At 39.2% G+C, this 24,113-nt stretch overlaps 1 protein-coding gene across 6 annotated transcripts in view; it reads left to right on the top strand.

Moving 5' to 3' along the window:
- RASGEF1C (RasGEF domain family member 1C) overlaps positions 1-24,113 on the top strand; it is a 104,642-nt gene that overhangs the window by 65,316 nt on the left and 15,213 nt on the right. For 4 of the 6 annotated variants that reach the window (XM_067463678.1, XM_060765369.2, XM_060765371.2 and 1 more), the window contains exons 2-10: positions 1,254-1,439; positions 2,160-2,282; positions 6,511-6,648; positions 14,068-14,280; positions 15,106-15,180; positions 20,387-20,497; positions 21,947-22,049; positions 22,152-22,231; positions 23,119-23,214. In XM_067463678.1, coding sequence (XP_067319779.1) covers positions 1,260-1,439; positions 2,160-2,282; positions 6,511-6,648; positions 14,068-14,280; positions 15,106-15,180; positions 20,387-20,497; positions 21,947-22,049; positions 22,152-22,231; positions 23,119-23,214 — 1,119 coding nt within the window. In that variant the 5' untranslated portion in view covers positions 1,254-1,259. The remainder of the gene's footprint in view (positions 1-1,253; positions 1,440-2,159; positions 2,283-6,510; positions 6,649-14,067; positions 14,281-15,105; positions 15,181-20,386; positions 20,498-21,946; positions 22,050-22,151; positions 22,232-23,118; positions 23,215-24,113) is intronic. The other 2 variants (XM_067463679.1, XM_060765372.2) reach the window with 1 other exon arrangement.

Here is a 24,113-nt window from a genome sequence, read left to right on the forward strand (position 1 = left end):
ATACAAAAGAAAGCAGGCAAGAACATAATCAATAGAGAAGGAGAAGTTACTGGCCAGATGCACAATGTACCCTCACCTGCAAACTCCATACACCAGGCCCGTAGCCAGGATTTCGTATCGGGGGGGGGGGGGCTGAATTTTTTTCTGGGGGGGTTTCAGGGGGGCTGAGTTTTTTGGGGGGGGGGGCTGAGTGAGTGAAAGAGGGTCTACCCTAGCAAACCTTTTGTATCATTACCCCAATACCCCCATGCATATGGGATATATTGAGTATGGTGATCAGATCATGATATGAATAAACATAACAGTTTAAGTAATGCACCAGTAAGGCCTTTTCGCGAACCACCATGAGAATTTCAGGGGGGGGAGGCTGAAGCCCCCCGAGCGCCCCCCCCCTCCCCGGCTACATGCCTGCCATACACCTTTGTGCTGGAATACTTTACCTGATACAATGTCTGCAGTTAGATCAGTAACACAAGAAGGAGTTGGGCTTTTAAAGTGGCCTTTTAAACAAATTATAAATTTTGAGGAAAGGCATAAGGAGGGAAAGGTGGACTACACTAGGGCCGTAGCCAGAAAAAAAATCGGGGGGGGGGGGTTTGAAAATGTCACGGGGGGGGGTTGAAACCTGCCTCCTAGCTCATGCTGAAGCAAAGAGCACAGCAGGGGGCAGAGTAGCCTTCAATAGCCTGCAACTCCACCCTGTCAACCACTTCCACCAAGTCTGGCCTCCTTAATAAAAGCATTCAACACTCCCCCCCCCCCCAACTTGGTTGCTTCACTACATCGGCTATTGCTGCAAGTAATGAGTGTGAATAAATTGTCAATATTTGCTTGAGATAGTGCTTGCAGTTCTGGGGGACTCTTAATTTTTTGCGTCTCATAGAGTTAGCATGGGGATTTGGTTAACCAGTTAAAATTCATGAGTAAACCAGTTTGTTTTTAACCTGAAAAAAATTTGGGGGGGGGGGGCTTGAACCCCTACCCCCCCCCCCTCCTGGCTACAGGCCTGAACTACACTACCTTTGATAAGCATCCCTTCCTAATGACCAAATCTGTGTTCTATGCTTAGGCAACAAATTCTCAGCAGATATGACAAAGGGCAGATGACTTCTAAATGCATCCTGGGAGGTTTTGCAGATACCATTTTTTCCTAAGCCTTGCTTGTTGTCAGCAGGCAAAGCTGCAGTTTCTGGCTGTCTCTCTGACTAATCTTGCCAACTCATATGAAGACCTTTCTCTGCCTTTTGCTACAGGAAGGCATGCCCCAAACGTTGAGCTCTGCCAGCATGTTTACTCCCTGTGGCTTCAGCCCTCATCATCTCCACCCATCCAAAGACGACGATAAAGGTGGGCTGATCTTTCAAGACGGAAACCTTACCTCGGCATCTCTGGATGCCTTAATTCAACATCTTATACCTACAGCAGACTACTACCCTGAGGTAACTATTTCATTTGATGAACTGGAACATTGCCTTTTGCAAACTATCTATATGTATGTGTGTATTAATTAAGAATGTTTCTTTTCAAACAGTGTGTAATTGGGTTGTTGTAGGTTTTTCGGCTATACAGCTGTGTTCTAGAAGCATTCTCTCCTGATGTTTCGCCAGAGGATGCTTGTCATAGATGCAGGTGAAATGTCAGGAGAGAATGCTTCCCGAACATTGCCGTATAGTCCAAAAAACCTACAACAACCCAGTGATTCCAGCCATGAAAGCCTTCAGCAACACAGTGTGTAATTGCAAGAGAATGTAATATTAAAGCTTTATTATTATTGTATTTATTTACAGTATTTATATACCACCTTTCTCACCCTTGGGGGGACTCAATAGCTTTGCTATTCATGGTAGCTGTAGGCCTCCTCCAGGATCAAGGGCACTGTGCCTGTGAATGCTAATTGCTCAGAAACAACAGTGCCTTCTGCTTTTGGCCAATACGAGAAAGGTTAAACCAAGCAATGCTCTTCTTGCCTTGATATAACATGTGCCCCATACATACTAATTATTATGTTGAAACTAGATGTCTTGTCTATATGACTCAATCCATTTCAGATGTAAGTAACAAAAGACTTTCTTCCTTGTACAGTCATGCTTTTGACATCCCTTGAAAAGTTATTTTCCTTCCCAGTTCTCACCAGATATGTTTGTCTCTCCTTTTCCTAGAAGGCTTATATCTTTACATTCCTACTGAGCTCCAGACTCTTCATTGAGCCTCATGAACTTCTGTCTCGAGTTTGTCACAAGTGCATTGAACAGCAACAACTAGATGACCCAGTGCTGGATAAGGTTAGTAGGTTAGATGGCAAGAATAGTTGTGAGAAAAGGGTATGGAAAGGTGGCAGACTGTTTGCAAAGAGAGGATGCTGTCAGAATAGACTGGAAAAATGTCTGATTCCTCCCTCTCTCTATTTTCCTTTTCGCTTTCCTGCTGTATGTGTGCATCCATCCCTGAGGGAGTTTGTTGACATGTCATGTGTGACACGCTTGCATTCCAGTAAAATGTCCGTGCCCAAGAGCAAAGCTTTAGGCATCCTATGTAGCAGTCACTTCAGATCCCCTTTTACCTTCCTTTTCCAGCCTGTCTCACTCTTCCCAGGTGGTTTCCTTTTCATTTCTTGCAGCCTTTGTTGAAGCCTTCAGGGTGCCAGGAGGTAAGATTTAAACTGTGCAATGTCAAGAGCAGATGTCACTGCAGTGCTGTCTTTCTCACTTTGACTCAATATGTCTACTTTTCCCCCTTAGGTAGAGTTTGTAACCGATCTTTTCAGAATAAGCTATCACTGACAGTTCTACATAGCAGAATGTAATGCTTATTAACCTTAAGGCAAATCTATCATGGGGTTTTCTGGGCAAGGTTTGTTCCATAGGATTGCCATTGCCTTTCTTTGAGGCTGAGAGAGTGTGACTTGCTCAAGGTCACCCAAGGGCTTCTTCCATGATTGAGTGAGGATTTGAACCCTGGGCTCCAGACTTGTAGTCTGACACTCAATCCACTATATTATCTCATCAACTTTAATATAGCTACTTTATATTGATATATGTAAACATTATTTGTCTAGCCCATTGTGCTCCTATGCAATGTGTGGGTGTATGGGTAAGCATAACTTTAGGAAAACAGGAATATGGGGAAAGGTTTAAACTTTCCCTGTCCATATAATGTAGTCCTATTCCAGACAGGTTTACATGGCTGCCTCCAGATAAAAACACATCTACCAACAGAAGCATGAAGAGAAACAATGATTTCTTGGCATACTACATACATTAATATTTAGGTCCTTGTTCCTGCTATTAATCAAAATGTTCTTAATCAAAGTCAACTTGATGGCTCATAACAATAGCTCTACTGCTCATGTACTAAATCACTTGCTGCAGAAGAATCAGCTTCTTAGAAGACTTTCCCAGGTTCAGGAAACTGGATTTTCTTAGTATTGTTTTCTCACTTTTCTTGGACATTATCTCAGGTATTGCTTAAGTAATTCTTAAATATCACATGAACACTGCTTCAGATATTTACTTTCTAAAGAACTGCATTGCTTTCACACCTCAAAGTGTGAACGAACAGTAAAACTTTATCATTTTACACAGCATCCCGAAATGTTATGACCTGGGCCACAATTTGCATCTTTCTGTATTCTATTAAGCTCTAAGCTGACTACTAACCACAAGCCGCCCCGAGCCCCAGGGGAGTGGTGGCATATACATTTGAATAAATAAATAGATAAATAAATAAATAAAAGTGTCGATCTGACATGGCTGTACTGTCAGCGTCATCAGTGCATCTGAAGAATTGGATTGATATCCATGAATGTTCATGCTAAAATACACTAGTTAGTCCCAAATATGCTGCCTGATTCCTTCTTCTTCCCTTCCTGTCAATTTCCCATTTTATGTAGGTTAAAAAAAAGGAAGAGAGGCACAACTGTATTTTAAATATATTTTATACTTACGTCTTGAAAGCTCTTGTTTAGTGTGTGATCAAGGGGCATCAGGCAAGCAGTTGTATGTCTCTACCAACTGCTATCTATTTACAGTAGATAACTATAGCAGTATGGTTCCACTTAATCCTCCATGGCAATATCCTATAAAATCCTGGGATTTGCACTTGAGGGAGAGGCATTTAGGATTCTGTGTGAGAGCTCTGTGGTATCTCACCAAACTGCAAATCCCAGGATACCATATAATGCAGTTAAACTGGAATCATGGCACCATAATTGGTGGTGTGATGGGGCTTTTGGACCTAATGTTAAGGAGAGGAGAAAGCAATGGTATTGCCGATCCTCCACATTTGCAGGTTTGGCTTTTATAGATTATTAATGTATTTTAATATATTATTTCTAATAATCCCTAGGTCCTCAGTCACGATTCTGTGATTACCATATACCATAGAGTATATGGTATCTGGTATCTGGGGACTCAACCTGTGAGTCCCCAGATTTTTTGGCGTTCAACTCCCAGAAATCCTATCAGCTGGTAAACTGGCTGGGATTTCTAGGAGTTGCAGGCCAAAACACCTGGGGACCCACAGGTTGAAAATCACTGAATTAGAGATTCCTAGAAAAAACACTTCTCTAGACATTTGTAGGTCCTTCAGCATTCCTCTGGCAGCGGTGACCACATAGTTGCACTGGAAGACCTATGACTTCATCACACAGACTTTCAGACCTGTCGTAGGACATTGAGTGTACAGTTCCTGGGCAGAGCACACGAGATCCCTTCACACAATGCACAGCTACTTCTGGCAGGGCTCCATCCCCAAACTGTGCTGTCAGCATCCTACAGAGCAGAGCAAGGAGAACACTGGAGACTTCCCGTGTTCTTGTTGCTAGCAGTAGGGACAGTTCATTGAGAAACCGGGCAGCAACACTTTCCCCCGTGTGATGGAGAAGACAGTGCTGCAGGTGATGCAGGTGCCGGTCAACAGATTCCCCCACTGTCGCCCATGGATTCATTGCAATGCCTGAAGAATCCCCCCACTGTCGCCCATGTTAGACATTTCTGGAGACATATTCTCTCAGGTGAAAAAAACTATGTTTATTTAATTCACTGTTTTGCCACTTCTGTGGTCATCCTGCACCCCTAACCCTGGGGAATGTGGAGAGCTGACCATACATAAGATGCACCCTCAGTGTCTCTCCCCACAAAGCAAGGACTTGCCTTTAGTGGCACTGAATGATCCTTTGTGTATGAGCACAGAAAAAAGTCTGGTATAAAGACTTATCTCCTTTTCACTGACCAAACAGAGGGTCCCAGCAGATTTTAAGGCAATGCTACTATATTATAGCTTTTTCTAAAATAGTTGCATTGCCTTGAAACCTGTTTGGAGCAAATGCTAAAATAACCATTTGTGGAAGAAAGCAGGAAGCTTCAGTACACACAATATAATTTTGCTTGATTAAAGGGTGACTTTCTTCTTTAGGCTAAAGCAAGGAAGCTCTCAGTTCTCATCCAGGGTTTCTATTAATATAATGAGTGTACGTGCTGTTTTAAAATAGCTTACATTACTCCAACATTTAGAAACTCACACATCCTGGAATAATGTATAGTGAAAGCAATCTGACCCACAAATATTAGAAGTGCAGAAAGGGCTGCAGGAGCGGGGGGAGTAAACAGTATGGCAGTTCTTAAGTTAGAAAATAAATATTTTCAGAACAAAATATAGCTGTAAAAATAGGGAAGTGCACATCTAAGCACCAGGAACGTTTGACATCAGGATGCTTCAAGGCATTAATATTTTAAAGTGCATCTTTTGAGGAAAAATATATTCCCAAATGTGTATTTTGAGAATGAATGTATCTTCAACTACAAACAATTTTGTGAATTTAGGCAAGTTTTAATTGAGTTGTCCCAACTTTAATTCTTTTTTTTTATTTCATGTCAAAAGCATTGCATAAATAAATTAATACAAAACTGATAAAAAGGCAACACAAGTGGCTAAATAATTTTAGACCAAAAATGGGCAACAGCAACCACATTGTCTTTAGCTTTAAACAGTTCTTCCTTTGTGCATGAGGCAGGGCATTGTGGGCAAGCATACAGGTGCTGATTTATTGGTCTTCTTGGTATTGTCATTCTGCCAGGTTGTCTTTTGATCTGTCAAACTTTAATCTTACCATATTACTATGTGGAAGAGAAGGGCATTCTCTAACTTGAGAGTTAAACTCTATTTTTGTGTGCTTTAGACCTGTTTGAATTTGTTGACATATTGAATAAAACTGCAAATTTTGTGACTACTTCTGCTCTGTCAGAATTGTTTAATCTGACTTACAGTGTTTCCCTATGGAACTTGTATCCCCATTTACATCAGTCTCAATTTACATTGTGAGTCCAGGAATGTATCGTAATCCCAGTATAAATTGTAAACAACATCCATTAGTGTTGAAAGTGTAAACATGGGTCTTGTCAGTGGGATGCAAGTGCAGCCACAGAACATTTTTGTCAATGTTAAACCCAATGAATCTTATTATCACTGTACTTCCTAATAGCCATTCATTAGTGTTTTATCTTTCAATTTTAGGCACGGATCAGGAAATTTGGGCCCAAAATTCTGCAGCTGTTGACAGAATGGACAGAAACATTTCCATATGATTTTCAGGAAGAAAAAATGATTGGGTGCTTGAAAGATATTATCCACCGGATAGCTCCATGTGATGAGGTGAGCATTTAGAGATATACTGGAAACAGAGCTTGAAAAGTTACTTTTTGTATTACAGCTCCAGAACCCCCTAAGTGGCAGGATCTGTGGCCACAGCTGTGGTATGCTGCAAGTTATAGTGCAAAACAGATTATTTTTTCTTGGCTGAGAACATATATCACCAGCAGTTGTTCAATCATTTCTTTGTCATTAACAATTACTTTCAGTTTAATGGGCCACAAATTCTTCTCCTATAAAAATGTAATATTTTTCTTTGGAAAAATGCCATTACTAACAGAAACAATGATAGAGATCAGACCTTTTCCATTTTTATCTCCACTGGAGGATTTTATCTCCACTAGAGGATGCGAAAGACTGCTCCAACTTCCGTACAGTGGCCCTTATTTCTCATGCCAGTAAGGTAATGAACAAGATCCTGCAAGGAAGACTCCAGCAATACATGGAACGAGAGTTGCCAGATGTTCAAGCTGGGTTTAGAAAAGGCAGAGGAATGAGAGACCAGATTGCCAATATCCGCTGGATAGTGGAGAAAGGCAGGGAGTTTCAGAAAAACATCTATTTCTGCTTCATTGACTATTCTAAAGCCTTTGACTGTGTGGACCATAATAAATTGTGGCAGGTTCTTGGTGGGATGGGCATACCAAGCCACCTTGTCTCTCTTCTGAGGAATCTGTACAAGGACCAAGTAGCAACAGTCAGAACTGACCACGGAACAACAGACTGGTTCAAGATTGGGAAAGGCGTACGGCAAGGCTGCATACTCACCCAACCTTTTTAACTTGTATGCAGAACACATCATACGATGTGCGGGGCTTGATGAATGCAAAGCTGGGGTGAAAATTGCTGGAAGAAACATTAACAACCTCAGATATGCAGATGACACCACTCTGATGGCCGAAAGCGAGGAGGAGCTAAGGAGCCTTCTAATCAAGGTGAAAGAAGAAAGCGCAAAAGCTGGGTTGCAGCTAAACATAAAAAAAACCAAGATTATGGCAACAAGAATGATTGACAACTGGGAAATAGAGGGAGAAAATGTGGAGGCCGTGACAGACTTTGTATTTCTAGGTGCAAAGATTACTGCAGATGCAGACTGTGGCCAGGAAATCAGAAGACGCTTACTTCTTGGGAGGAGAGCAATGTCCAATCTCAATAAAATAGTAAAGAGCAGAGACATCACACTGGCAACAAAGATCCGCCTAGTCAAAGCCATGGTATTCCCTGAAGTAACCTACGGATGTGAGAGCTGGACCTTAGGGAAGGCTGAGCGAAGGAAGATCGATGCTTTTGAACTGTGGTGTTGGAGGAAAGTTCTGAGAGTGCCTTGGACTGCGAGAAGATCCAACCAGTCCATCCTCCAAGAAATAAAGCCCGACTGCTCGCTGGAGGGAAGGATACTAGAGAAGTTGAAGTACTTTGGCCACATCATGAGGAGACAGCAAAGCCTAGAGAAGACAATTATGCTGGGGAAAGTGGAAGGCAAAAGGAAGAGGGGCCGACCAAGGGCAAGATGGATGGATGGCATCCTTGAAGTGACTGGCTTGACCTTGAAGGAGCTGGGGGTGGTGACAGCTGACAGGGAGCTCTGGCGTGGGCTGGTCCATGAGGTCACGAAGAGTCAGAGACGACTGAACGAATGAACAACAGAGGATTTTTTTTAAAAAAAACTGCACAATTTCTTTGCAAAAATGATTTACTGTGGAGTGCAAGAGACTGCTGTTCAAGAAACATGGGCCAATATGGCTGTGTGGAGCTATGTGGGCAACAGATCATATAATCATAATGATGGGTGGATTCTCTTGGCTGAGTTCAGAACTGGACTCCGATGACTGGACTGTTCCTCTTCAGACTTGGAAAACAGTTCGGAAGCTTTCCTGAACTCAAGAAGACCACATCACATACCTGATGATGTCACCAGGCTAGTGTGGAGTTTGATCCATCACCCAACCCTCTGAAAACACCTGCCTGCTCTTCTGCCTCCCTTCCTTGGTTCAACCCTTTCACCCACTTAATGCTTTTTTGCCAGCAGTGGCATTGAGACTGAAAGCACAGGCTGATTATGCAGATGGGTTACTCTTGGGGTCTGACATTCTTACGTGTTTGACATTGAAGTTAATTCAAAAAGAGAGCAGAATCAATAATGACATAGAACTCATAAAAAACAATGATGGAAAGGCTAAGTGTTGTATCGCCATTCTTTAATCACTCCGAGGTAACCATAGGAACAGAGAGAAATCCGTTTTCATTGACTGCAGGAAGGCTGTCTGGACTTTGGGCCACAGATGTGGTTGTAGGATGATGGGCACTTGTGAACTGGTTAGGTTAGTCCTTAATGAGGCCACCACAGAAGAGAGAGGCATAAGCTTCCCTTATTAATATAAGAACCCTTTAATAAGATGGGCTCTTATGAATCATTCATATAATGTTTTTTTAATTACTCAGCAAAGGTACTGTTTTCATTGAATGTGCTCCTATATCAGCTCTGCAAAGTCGGCAATTTTTATTTCTGTCTTGCAAGTGGGAACCAAAGACTGAACAAGAAGTGTTTGCTAGAGTCCCCCAGTGATTCCATAGCAGAGGTGGGGTTTAAATCCAGCTCAGTCTGTTTGCCTTAAACAGCCCCTTTCTCTGTCCTTTGCTTATTCACAGCCATTCATTCTGCGGAGTGGAAGAGAGAAACTGTCCCTCCTGTAAACACTTTTAGCTCTAAGTCTTTTTCTACCAGGTAAACTTTAGCAAGTATAGATCCTTATACATATATGTCACGTATGCCTTGGAGTAAAGATCTCTATACATCCTGTTTGAATAGTTAAATTAAAGACCATCTTTTCCATTTCCTTTCAGTGTAGTTCTGTTGCTTTTAAAAGCCCCATTGCATAATAATGTTTTGATTTGATGGTAGAAGAGCAAGGACAGGGCCATCCTGGACACCCATCCTAGAGAGTGAGTTCTAATGTCTGGGAGCATCCACAAAGAAGGTGTCTGCCTTGTTCCTTTCAAATGATCCTGAGAAGGCGGTGGGACAGAGATGAGAACAACTGCAGATGGTTGCAGAGCTCTACAGTCCTTCAAGCATCCTGGCCGCATACACATGGTCTTTCAAAATACAATCCAGGGATCCATGTGCATATCAGAGTCAGGGTTGTGCAGATATCAATGGATCATTTTTCATTTTAAATCTATGAAATAGTGAAAATATATAAATGGGAGGTGCTGGCATGTTTTGAATGTTTTAGACTTTAAAAAAAGGAGCTGCATAGAATGTTTTCATCACCACACCAAAAATCCTTTCTCATACACTCTCTATCCTTGCCTTTTGTACTTCCCCTTCACTACCCAAATTCAATCCAAACAAAAACCTCAGGATAAAGAGTTTCAGAATTTAGTTTCCTGGGACACACAAGGTACCTTTAGAACATTGTAAAGAAATCCATCTTTTCTTCCAAACGTCTGAACTTATTCTGCAGTTCTCATCAGTCCTGCCAGGATAGGCAATGGCAAGGAGTATTATTATTATTATTATTATTATTATTATTATCCTACCACCATCTCCCCCAAAGGGACTCGCTCGGGATGGCTTGCAAAGCACTTCAGGGTGCACATATAACATACAACCGGTAAAAACAGTACAAAAGTATAAAACAAGTCACATAAAATTGTAAAAACAACAACACCCCCCATCAACACATGTTAATATCAAAACAATACAATTTTAAAACAACAGTAGATAAAACTAACTGCCATCACTGTTATAGCCCAGTGATCTTTGGAGGGCTGCAAACCCTAGTCTAAAGTCTTTTATTTTTGGTGTTAACCAAGCCCTCATACTCAAACTATGAACTAAAACCAGTGGTTTAGGTCTTGTTTTAATATTTTTTAGTTTGTTTAAAATCCTTTCTCCAAATTTGATTTACAGCATGAATTAAAACAGAGTACAGCTGAAATCCATCCACCACTTACATGAAGAATGAAAAAAAGAAGTCAACACATTTCAAACAAATGCCAAATTTCAACAATTTAATGCATTCGAAATATAACAAAACCAGCAGGAGTGTGCCACTCACCATTAAAAGTCCATTCTGCATTAACCAAATTATGGCCAAAAGAACAATTTAAATAAAAATGTCTTTGCGAGCTAGAGTAATGACTGCAGGGAGGAGGAGATCTTCGGGTATAAATTTTCCAATTCCACAGTGATTTTGAAAAACAAATTCCAAGGTAAAGAACCAGATAGGTGATAGAAATGTTGTTGGCTCTTTAGTACTATTTCTTAATTAATTTAAGGATGCTGCAATTATAATTAATAATTAATTGTTGTTCATTCGTTCAGTCGTTTCTGACTCTTCATGACCTCATGGACGAGCCCACGCCAGAGCTCCCTGTCAGCCGTCACCTCCCCCAGCTCCTTCAGAGTCAAGCCAGTCACTTCAAGGATGCCATCCATCTATCTTGCCCTTGGTCGCCCCCTCTTCCTTTTTCCTTCCATGATATGTATAATTAATATGTATGCTAAAATTCTACCCTAAATCAATTGCTTGTGGACAATTTCAACAGAAAGGAGGAAACCATGAAAATGAACAAAATCTGGCTACCAGTATTAAAAACCCTAAAACCAGGACAGTAAATAAAGAGGAACACTCAAAAAGCAGGGGAATTCCATACAAGGATCAATCAGGGCCAGCTATCACCTCCCAATAAAGCAGTGGTTTTCAATCTGTGGGTCCCCATTTGTTTTGGCCTTGAACTCCCAGAAATCCTAACTGCTGATAAACTGGCTGGGATTTCTGGGAGTTATTGGCCAGAACACCTGGGGACCCATAGGTTGAGAACCACTGCAATAAAGGATTCCCCCCAGGCAAGAGGCAGCCAGGCTTTGAAGCTGCAAGGGTATTCAATGCTAATAAAGCTGGCTAATTGCAAGATTCACACTTGCCTCAAGTAGATAAGAGTTCTTTCTCCCACCCTGGACATTCCACAGATATATAAAGCTCACTTGCCAAGTTTCTAACAGACCTCACAACCTCTGAGGATGCCTAACATAGATGTGGGTGAAACATTAGGAGATAATGCTTCTGGAACATGGCCATAAAGCCTGGAAGACTTGCAGAAAGCCAGTGATTCCAGCCATGAAAGCTTTTGACAACATACAATTGGTTTAATTTGAAAAAAAGTCTCTTTTTGTTTGTCAGGATTTGATTTAATAATAACTTAATTGGTTTTAATTAGTTCCTATCAGAACTCTAAGGTTTCTGGAACAGGCCAAATACATGCAGTTTTATGAGTCTGAATATCTTAGAACAATAGCTTACTTTCATTTTGGATCCCGATAGCCAAGGCTTTTGACCATAAAACAGGTTTCCTCGAATATCTGGCATTGTGAACAAAGAATGGATAGAAGAGTAATTATGAGAGTTCAAATGGAGCAAAATATTAATGTTGCCAAAAATATATCATTTGGGAATAACCTGTGAAGAGATAAAGCCAGATTAAAAGAAATCAGAATGTATAATTAAAGCACTTATTTTATTTGCTACTGAAACCAGATGGAGGACCTATTTTTATATTTGTGTCCCGATAGAGAAGCGCGCGCACGCACACACACACACACACACACACACACACACATAAACAAGTACATCTCAATACACAGTCCTGCTTGTTGTTTTCAGAGAGTGTGATTCTGAGAATTTTTAACGACCATACTAGAGATGGAAAGAAAAATTTGCAGTTATAGTATTATTTTCCAGATTATTTTCCAAATGTTTATTGAAAACATTTGAATATGGGACATTTGAATATGAGAAGATTATTGTGGAGAAAAAAATTGTTTCTTCTCACAGTAGGTGGAAAAACAGCAGTTGTCTTTGCATGCAAGGGCAAAATAATCATGGTTTTACATATCTAGTTCATGTTCTGCTTCTGGTTTCCACTGTCAGAGTACACACTAGTTGTTGGTGGAGTGTGAGGTTTCCAAAAAGGTATTAAAAGTTAGTCATCTTTGTCAGAATTAGTATTTAATTAAAGGAGTAATTCATAAGGTCCCATTCATGTGCTTCTCTTTTGAAAGGAAAACTTGAAAGAGCCATGGTTTTACAGTGGAGTTGGTTCATGTTTGGACAATTGTCCAATTCTCAAATTGGACAATTGAGAATCCCTAGGGTCACTGAAGGTATTTGATACTTCATGAAATAAATACTTAAAGTAGACTGTATCAATTGCAATGTCATAAAACGTGATGGGATCTTTGTATAAGAAACTAAAAGCCATGCGATATCTAATATGGTTTTACATTGGTCACAGATATGTATTTTGGGAGACAAAATGAGAGACTTTTAATTCTGACATTACCATTAATCAGAACTGCCACTACGTAGTATGCCACTAATAAAAACCATAAGAATTTCTTGTTTGTTTATTTCTATATTGTTTAAGAATACATTTAACATATTTCTGAATTGCCTGTCTATTTGGAACTTTTTGAGAACTCAAGACAGTTTGCAGTGAAATCATCGAAACAATAAAATGTACCCATTCCAAACACAACTTACCTAGGACTCTAACAAAACAGTTAAATACATATATTGCAATAAAACAGGGGAATGTTTAAAAATCAATGGACATCATTAACTGCCAAAAACTGAGTGGAAAAATATAGTTTTTACCAACCATCTAAAGGTCAATATGGTTACTAATTCATCGTAGAGATGAATTTCAGAGAACAAATATCACAACAGTGGTATTGCTGGTATGTATGTTGGCTTTTACTATGAGTAGCATTGCACTTACTTTGGCATCATTTTCTTGTCTGTTTCTGGAATGAATGAACACCATGAGCAATATACAGTCAAACAGTACTTGTGAAATGAACATTGCACTGGCTTAACGTAGACTATTTATGTATTTATTTGTTAGTTTGACAGCCTGCCTTACTCGATCCTGGAATGCCAAGGCTCTTAGAAGTCATAATTGCCATCACAATTTATTTTGAATAAATACAGAATATTTCAATTAATTTAGGTTCTAGTTAAGAACAGTAATATTAAATTGGTGCAAGATTTTCTGCTCCTGTTTTGCTCTTGCAGTCCAAAGGAAGATTATACAAGAAAAAAAATCAAATCAAAAAACTGGAAGATGCCAATTCCTTTATCTCCTGCCTCTATGTTGACCAACATGGAGCTTGTATTGTGGCCTGTGGGTTAAACTGTGGTTTTGGCCCATTATATACATGCTTTGTTTGGTAGACAGTCTTGTGGAAGACAGCCATCGGATGGAGTTTAGGGTGGAGCTATAATTAAGCTGACTGCTTGTTTTAGAACAGTTTGGTTGAAAATAAGAGTTTTGTTTGTTTTCTAGCCTATAGTTCATAAAGATTTTTTTCTGTTCTTTTTCTGTGTTGCTTCCTCCTTATTTTCTTCACTTCAGGCTTATTGGAAAAAGATGAATCAACTTCTGCAAACCCTGAATCAAAAACTTGCCACTCTTAACCATGGGCAGGAAGGGATGGTCAAGATCAATGCAGCTGTCTCAGATAAGGTGGTGGCTTTTAAAAGTAAGCCTCCATCCATTCAAAGAGAAATGTTGAGTGTGTGCAGTGATCCTTACACCTTGGCTCAACAGCTAACACATGTGGAACTGGTAAGTGGAAAGCAGTACTTCCAACACTGACTTTTACAGCCTCATCACACTAGAGCATGGATCCACTTTAAAGCCAGTTTCTGCCTCCTTAAGTTTTCTGGGGTTTGTAATTTAGTGAGGCCCAAGACCTCTCTGGCAGCAATTTAAAGATCCCTCCCTAAACTACAAGCCCCAGAATTCTGCAGGAGGCAGAAATTGGATTTAAAGCGGATCCATGTTCTACTGTAATGAGGTCCTTAATTACATAGAAAGCCATTGTTCAGAGAAATTCCAGCCGCAACCAGGAAAACTTCACTACTGATATAAGAAGAATGTTGCATGTATTCATTCAGAATCTGATCTCACAATCATTGCAGAGTCTGGGAAAGTGTTCAGTGGTGTGTCTGGACAGGTTGCCTGGGGTCATGCCTGATGGTGTGGACAAGATACTTAAATCACTTTTTCCCATCACATGTAAGCATAGCCATATTGACTGGCAATATCTAGCAGAAGTGGATCAATGTGAACCAAGGGTAGCAACCTATTTTGAATGAAACCATAACACCCTCTTTCCTTAAAAAAGGACCTTCCAGAACCTGTTGTCTGCACAGAAAAGCTTAATGTGTATGCAAAAAAAAACCCTTGTATTTACTCATAAAATAATTACTCAAGACACTGTGAATATCTCCCGAGAACTACACAGAGATCTTCATTTCCTGCCACATCAGAGAGAATGAAAGATAAATAATGTGAAGATGCATGTCCATATTTAAGCAATGTAAAGTGACATAAGTGATTTTTAAGCATGCTCTGTTACACTGATTCTCACTTTATCTCTTGCAAAAGGAGAGACTGAGCCACATTGGTCCCGAAGAATTTGTTCAAGCATTTGTCCATAAAGATCCTTTGGAAAGCACAAAGGTATGATGAGCAATATTATATCTCCTCTCCTTCCTTGCCCCCTTATATTATATCCTGTGGTTAAACAATTCAAAGTGTAGGCTACATGGTGATTGGGGCCACACAATGGGCAATGCACCCAAAAATATATTTCTCGTGAAGTCCATAGAATGTTTGTTTACAGTTGCATTAAATTGTGGGCTCCCAATTATTGTGTTGTGAATAAATGAATGTACAAAGCCTACTTTGGATGTATCTACCATTCATATTTTTAGCAATTTGATGCCATTTTAACTTTTGCAACTTCATTATATGGAATCTTGGGTTTGGCAAGACAAAGACATATTTAGACTTCTCTATTAGAGAACTGTAGTCTGCATCACCCAACTACAACACACCATTCTAAGCAGTCTTCACATTACAGATTACAACCATTTGTAGAATGTAGCCATGGCAGCTAAAATAGTATCAAATTGTTAAAACTGTATAGTGTAGAGACACTCTTTCTTGGGTTTCAAAACTATTATTAGATGTCTGAAGACAAGTTTATGTTAGAATAAAGTGGTTCTTTAAAAAAGAAAATAAAGTGCAGCAATCTGAGTAGAGAGAAATTTATCTTCTGCCTTTGCAAAATACCCACCAGTATCTGTGGAAATGCAAACAGGAGAATAAATTACTTCATGCAGTATTGATGCACAGATAAATCTTCAAAAGCCACCTTTGGCATGTGACCAATAAGAATAATCAAGATGCAGATGCTAAAAGAAGAGTGTTCCTCAAACAGATATGTCTAGAAACCTTGGCTTGTTTCTCTTTAAACACTTTGGCTAGAAAATTATGTTTAGCTTCAACTCATTTTAAAAGGGAAGTGAATTATATTATTCTGAATATTTGGAGCAATGGTTGGAGGGAATTCAGATCCTTTTCTTTCTACAGTAATACTTGGTAACTTTTCTGCCTCAGCAGAAATTACTTGAAGTTAGCAGGAGACTTGCAGCATCTGTCAACCAGTTTCCACTGGGATTTAAAAAGCAACATGGTGTGCATTTGCTCATTATGCAGCTAGAACTGAGTTAGGGTGCTTAGTTGCTGTATTATTTGTTATGACTATGAGAGAAAACTGTATTTTTCTTTCGTTGACTTCCAAATAATTTGGAGGTCTCTGTAGATTATTAAGGGCACCAGGCTGCAGCCCACAGATATATACTATGTCTTTAAATCCTTGATGCTTCCCATCCTCTCATAGGCCTGTCATCTTCCCCTCTCCCCAGTTGCTAGTGAAGCTCATGCTGAACCTGCTTCTCAGAAAAGAAAATGGGAATGGTATCAGGAAATTGGGGGGGGGGGGGGGGGGAGACAGAGTGTGAAATTCAAACCATATTCCTCATCACATGCTGAGTTAGGGAATCTTGATCTCTAGACTATAACTTAGAAAATCCACATATTACAGTTCAACACTCAATATATTATTTACCTTCTAAAGTGTTTTACATTTCAAGGGAATAACAGCTTTTAGACGCAACCCCTTACTGCAGACCGCAGCTTCCAAATCAGCTTGGCTTCCTTTCTGTGTTGCTGCTAATAGGTTCCCCATCTTTCCTTCTTTTGTTTTTTTTTTAACTTGGGTGCATTTTGAAATACGAATTCACATGCAAAGTTGAATTTTGTCAGGCAGGCAGAGGAGCACAGAGACATGTAGCTGGTCAGGTTTGAAGCGGTTTGTCAGTCCTATGCTCTCTGTGTTTCCTCTAGTGGGAGGGTCAGAGAAGAGAGAGGCAAGAGATCTTTGCAGGGAAAAGAGCCCATATGAATGACGGCAAGGGCAGACATGGGTGAATGGAAGCCAGCCATCAGAAACCAGGGAGACAAAGGCCACCTATTTTGGTAGTATCCCTTGTGGAATTTGGATCCAAACAACAGGAAAACGTTTTTTGGTGATACATGAGCAAAAACTTCTCCCTTTTAAAGATTCAGCATCCATAGGTTGTGCCATTATTAGAAACACTGCAAACCTTGTTTGGTCTCAACTAACTGTGAGGATCAGCCAATAAACTGCCAGGAGGTTTTGATGTGTGATGGCCAGACACTGAAAGTGTAAGGGCTACAGTGATCAATTTCTTCCAAACAGATTAAGGGGAATTTATGTATGTGTTTTAACTCCTTGGTGGCAGAGCAGGTTAAACCGCTGAGCTGCTGAACTTGCTGACCAAAAGGTCAGGGGTTTGAATCCAAGGACAGGGGTTAGCTACCACTGTTAGGCTCAGCTTCTGCCAACCTAGCAGTTTGAAAACATGCAAATATGAATAGGTCAATAGGTACCACTTCTGCAGGAAGGTAACAGCACTCCATGCAGTCATGCCAGCCACATGACCTTGGAGGTGGCTATGGACAATGCTGGCTCTTCGGCTTAAAAATGGAGATGAGCATGCCCCTCCGCCCCAAGTTGGACATGACTAGAGTTAATGTCAAGGGGAAACATTTACCTTTTTAAACCTTTTTATTGGTACATTTGAAACAACATGTTTACAGAACAATTGCACTTGAAACTCTGGTAGTGGTGATAGCGGAAGCACTGGTTGTGGGGGGGGGGGGGGGGAATTGCCACCATTGTTCTAAAATAGCTCACACCTTTTAATGTAAAAACAACAACAACCTGATTCATATTCCAATAGCTAATGAAATAAAGGAAAAGGTACACATAAATATGACTCTTTTTTCCATACAATTAGATGGATGCAACACTCCATACAAAGATGGCCTGAAGCTAAACTGGGTTGATTTTGATAATTTAACAGACTCTCGAACTGGTAACCTTACTGGTTATTAGTTTCTGGATTGGACTAGTATCATAATGCTAATAGCTAATATTGGCTCTCTTAGTCTTTTATCTCTTCAGCATGTTATAGACTGGTGGAATCAAATTATCCAGGTCATTTAAGCGCAGGTTCAAACAGGTATACCTAACAGGGGCACAGTAATAAAGTTGTTTCAAATGTTTTGGCTCAACTAAAATACTGCAAAATAGGATAAATTGTCTCCTTTAGCATTCTCATTTTTTGTAGTTTTGTTATTGTTATGAGTGATTGTGTGTGTGTGTTTGTAAAACAAAAACTAATATAAATGAAGCATTAACCCATATATTAGAATTGTAGTTTTCATAGTCTCACTACCCAGTGACATATATCTGTATATATACATATATCAAAGACATAAAAAGTATAAGAAAAGCCTATCCTGAGTTAATTTTCAGCTGCATCAGACCATGTTAAGATGTCTGGGAGTGCCTTTAATGGAAAATAGCTGTTGATCATAATTTATTTCATTTGTACATGCCAGAATTAATAATTTCAATTTTGTTCCCTGTTGGATAAAATTGTAAGAGCTTTCATGCATTTTAATTATTACATTATGTGTGAAAATTTTATTTGTTGAAAAAACTCTTTTTTTCTGCTCAAAACTATATTCCATTCAGTCTATTTCATTTTTATTTATTTATTGCAATTGAAGTCTTCACAATGCCAAAAAATGAGTTTTGTACTGGCTGACAAGATTATCAACAGTCTTGATATTGGAAGTAGCCCTTTCTCAGCAAGGATCAGAAAATTATGAAGCATTTTGTATATCCCTATTGAAAATATCATTTTTAAAACATATGTTTCAGATGATTTACACCATCACGCTGAACTTCAGTCCAGTCTCAGGGAATATCAGTAGGTCCATATCATTGGCTCTGTAATGAGATGGATCAGCTGGAAGTCATTATGGCTTAGGTTTTTCTGCTGCTGTGCACTGAAGTAGTTGTGAAAGTGATATTTATTTAATTTGCGAGTGCTTGTTCTCCCGGCTGCTTACATTATAAAAATACTTACTTCTCCATGTGAATTCCTCCATCTCACAAATCCCCATGTCCCCCTTTAATCTTCTTTCGCCGTAGGATACATTTTCTGCTGTACAAATATATTTGCAAAACAGATCTCCCAAATGGTGCCTTTTCTGATATTAACCCATGCATGAGAGCCCCCTTTCCCCTACATAAAATCTTCCTCTCCATTCACCCATCTTATCCTAGGGCCATAAATTGTAAATTCATTTTAATGAAAGAAAAAATAAATATTTCTTGATACCTCCTGGTAGCTGGAAACAGGTCTTTAAGATACACACAGAGAGAAACATTAAATCAATCCTTTCAGGGGGGAAAACATATCCAGGGAATGTGTTCCACTATCATCCATCAAGAATTTAGGCTACAGTCTTGAACACAGTGACCTAGGAGTAAATCCCATTGATTCCAAGGGGGCTTGTTTCCAAGTAGACATATATAGGACTTTTCTGTGGGTCTGCAAACTAAAATTAATTTCCAAGGAGAGTTCTTAGTCCCATGTAATTGCCTAGTAACTGCTATCTAAAGACCACATGTCACAAGAAGGACATTTTTTCTGATGAATTTTGCCATCTGAGTGACTTGTTTCACAGCAGCCAATGAAACAGAAATAGGTCAGAGATAAAGAGATTAGTAGTGAAGGTATCATTCTTTCAAAGACAAGAGAATGCAAAATAATGTTCTTTAAGGCAAACAATATTATGTACTGTAACTGCCTCACCTTTTTCTTTTCTTGTTCCCTCTCTTCCTCTACAACTTAATCAGATATTTTGCTTCATACAAGACAACATCACAGACAATTGCATTTGCTGAACTATAGATACTCTTGGAGTCAAAGGCATAAACTAAATACATATTACAAGGAAAGGCGTGCTTGTCTGATTTTATTTTCTCCAGAGCTTTGTTGCTCTTTGCAGATTGCAGTATCCTAGCTGTTAATATCCTAGTGAGTGCAGATTGGAATAAATTGTCTTGTGACCAATTGCTGCAAGGCAAAATACAACTGTCCTGTCCATGTGCACTGATTTGATTTACGGAAAAGGTTGAGTGTTTGTGTGTGTCTTTGTGTACAGTATGTGTTGTCACCTGTTAATATATGGCAACCCCATTAATTTCATAGGGCTTTCTTGGACAAGGAATACTTAGAGTTGGTTTTTCCAGCCTTTCCACTATGCTAAGCTCAAGTCTGCCCACATATATTTAAAGTTGAACCCCACACATCCTGTCCCTGTGCATGAGTGCACATGATCTCACATAAATATATATTATATTGATGATTAAACAACACTCTGTACTTAATATCACTTTTTAAAAGCTAATCAGAATCTAGTTTATATGTCACTTTAGTCCTTTGTTTTCCAGCCTTGTTTCAGTGAACAGAAGAAGACTAGTAACCTTGAAGCCTATGTAAAATGGTTCAATAGGCTCTGCTATCTTGTAGCAACAGAAATTTGTATGGTAAGTCAAATAAATGCAGCCATGCTACATCACATGCCTGAACCATTCTGTTTATACAGGTTGACCTTTCCTTCTCCAGAATTCAAATATCCAAAATACTCCAAAGTCCTAAATTATCCACCTGGGTGGCTTTGATAGTGACACCTTTGCTTTCTGATAGTTCAGTGTATATAAACTTTATTATATGCACAAAATTATTGAAAATATTCTGTATAAAATTACCATTAGATTATGTCTATAAGGTAAATACAATCATAAATTATTTTTTTCTCTTAAGACTTCTCATTATGCACATGCATGCAAATACAAATATTCCAAAATCTGGAAAGAAAATCCTAAGCAGTTCTGGTTCCAAACATTTCAGATTAGGGATACTCAACCTGGATTAACTTTTAAGTCAGTAGCATGAAGTTTTAAGTTTATATACTCTACAGAAAAGTACAGCAATAAATAACAAATGATAGAAAAAACGGAGGCAATGAAAGAATTAATTCATTGACATTGAGGTTTGGACAAGTGTGTCTTATAATGGTAGAAGTCACATACCAACAAGAAAGAAAGTATAGTTGTTGCTGGCAAAACATAGGCAGAAACCTGTCTGCCTCAATCTTTAACAATTTTTATGCTCCCTTGACCCTTTCAAAATGATAGACAAGCACTGGATGCTAACTTCGTCTAATTAGGAAGACGAGATCCTCTTGCATTGTTCACTCGGCTAATGTAATGCTAAGCCATGTGACACACATAGGTCTTATTCTAGAAAACTTGCAAGGCTGGGCGGTTTTACATTCTTATTTTCATCTTTCAGTGACTTGGAATGTATGGTTTCCTCCTGGCCCCACAACCCACCTTCCCCTCGCTGCAGCTCTTACACCATGCTTCTTGAAGTAAAACTGAAATTCAACATTTCCTCTTTCCTTCAATTGCCTCTTCTTGCCAGTCCTACCTTGTGTACCTAGTTCATCTCTTACTAATGTGACAATACTTGGGTCAAAAAAACTTTCATAAAGGGCAAAACTCTCACAATTTACACTTTTTCAAGAAAGATGTCCTTTCTGTTCAGAAGATGAAGCCTGGTCATAGTTGCAGAAATTGGCTTCAAGCCCATGAAAAGTTACAATGATTATCATTTTATTGACAGCTACTTATACAAAGTGTCCCTAGAATTAATAGACTTTATTCTACAGGTTTATGAGTCCGTATTGGGTCATTGCTTTGGGGAAATTGTTAAGGTATAATTAGTTTGGGTCACACACTCTATTGGAAATGTTGATTCTGCAACCTGCCAGCAATGAACCTCATTAATCAAACTACTTGAATGGAATTTTGTATCTTTCTGCAATCAATAGATTGAGATACAGCATTGAGTATCTCCCTCATAAAGTATCTCTGTTATTGCTTGTCGTGTTTATACCTGCCTTCCATGACGGTTGCTTTGTCTATTTGCAGCCTGCCAAAAAGAAGCAGAGGGCACAAGTCATTGAGTTCTTCATTGATGTTGCTCGCGAGTGTTTTAACATAGGAAATTTTAATTCACTGATGGCAATCATATGTAAGTATTAGTGTTCTTTATCTATGTGGTCCCTGATAGGTAAAGGGCTTTCTGTTTTGGAATCTTTCCTCCTTTCATCATCTACTTTTCTTTTCCTTCCAGCTGGTATGAACATGAGCCCAGTATCCAGGTTAAAGAAGACCTGGTCAAAAGTGAAAACAGCCAAATTTTTTATTCTTGAGGTAAAACACTGGGAACTGTACATTTGCTGCTAAGTGAATATTCAAGGACTAATTAGAAAAAAACTGATTTTGCATGCTGTCACATTTTGGATGGGCACAAGATGTAAAGCGGAAAGGATCTGACCCATAAAAGAGCCACACACAGTCATATCAGAAGTATAAAAAATGTAATATAGTAGAAAGATTGACCGCAGAGTTGTCAGCTTTGAATGATTTCAGGAACTAAGTACATGCCATGGATTAAAGGGACTATTTCCAATGCCATATTTTGCTCTAATTTGGGGAAGTAGGGTGGAGGTTAGGAGACCCAAACTCCTACACTGAATGTGCAGCTAGCCCTTGGTGTCTGGCTGGAGTTTAGTTTTAGTTCCAGGATCTCTCATGGATATCCAAATCCATGGATCTCAAGTCTGTTTATATACAATAGCATAATAAAATGCTGACACTTATCTAAAATGACCTTGAATTCCTATATCAGGTAGGATAAAATGGGTCTAGTCCTACTAAGATTAGAATTATTTATTTGTTTGTTTATTTATGGCATTTGTAGCCTGTCTTTCTCAGCCTTATGTCGACTCAAGGCAGCTTGACAGCTCAAGACAGAAATTGGCAGAATTTGATGCCATACATTCATATTAGTTTAGCTAATCAGGCCTATACATTTCTATGAGCTTACTCTAAGTATTACTAGTATGGGATTTAAACTGTAGCATGCCTTTTAAGTGATTGTTCATCCCAAAATAAGAAATATACCACCTTGATCTGAAGTGTCTTGGCTCCACTAGAGTGTTGCCTTTTAATCAAGCTATAAACTTTACGAGGTAAAGCTGTTCCAGACACTTTTTGATCTGATAACGGATATTGGGGATATTTTTTTCTATCTCCAGCATCAAATGGATCCTACTGGTAATTTTTACAACTACAGAACTGCTCTGCGGGGAGCTGCTCATCGGTCCCTAACAGCACACAGCAACAGAGAAAAGGTAAAGTTCAAGATTACTGCTGGCTATATAGTCTGTCTCTGAAATATAGCTTTGCAAGCCTGTGGATTTGATCTCATTTCCTGCGTGAAGCAGAGGCATATCTCCTTAAGACCAAGGGCCACAAAAGCTTAATAATGTGAAGTATTGTTATTTTTGAAGATGTATGGATGACTTTTATACTTTATCGGAATGTAGCCCAGAATCTAATAACAGGTGTTTTCAAACCTACAACCTATGTTCAATATCCAAGTATATATTTTATAAATAATTTATGCGTAGCGGGTAAAAATCAATAAGAGGGGATTACTACTCATTTAAAAGTGCAGTATTATTCACTCCTCATCCTATATCAAAGCAAGCTTTACGATCTTTTGAACGATAGTTTTAATATGGGTGTTGGATATTTCTTGGTCTTCCAATACCCTGACTAAAAAACAAAGGGGTTGAATTTTCTATATTAATTCAATGAACAATGATGAAACATTTTTCTTTAAAAGTTAAAAATCCCACTTTTGGGGCGTTGAATTGTAGATTGCTTCAGGAAGCTCTCTCTGTGTGTGTGCACATGAACATCCATACTGCTATTTAAGGGAAGTGCATTATTACATCACGAAGTTTATTTTTTTCAGGGAACTGGAAGAGATGAATATCTGCAAACCTTAATTGACTATCTGATTTGACTTGCAAATCTCAACATATTCAAGAAACTACAGTAAATGCTGCTCACAGTAGACTACACATTCAATGTGTAATGCATTCCAGTGGACTGTTGTCAGGGAGTAACTGTGTGGAGAATTTAATTTAGAGCAGTGCAGAAGAAGAGACGCTGAACTGGAAAGTTAAAAAGGACGCTCTGTCAATGCATATTTGCAACCTTGACTCTTTGGAGTCCAGCAGAT

The sequence above is a fragment of the Anolis sagrei genome, chromosome 2 (assembly GCF_037176765.1).
Source record: "Anolis sagrei isolate rAnoSag1 chromosome 2, rAnoSag1.mat, whole genome shotgun sequence".
NCBI classification, from domain to species: Eukaryota; Metazoa; Chordata; class Lepidosauria; order Squamata; family Dactyloidae; genus Anolis; species Anolis sagrei.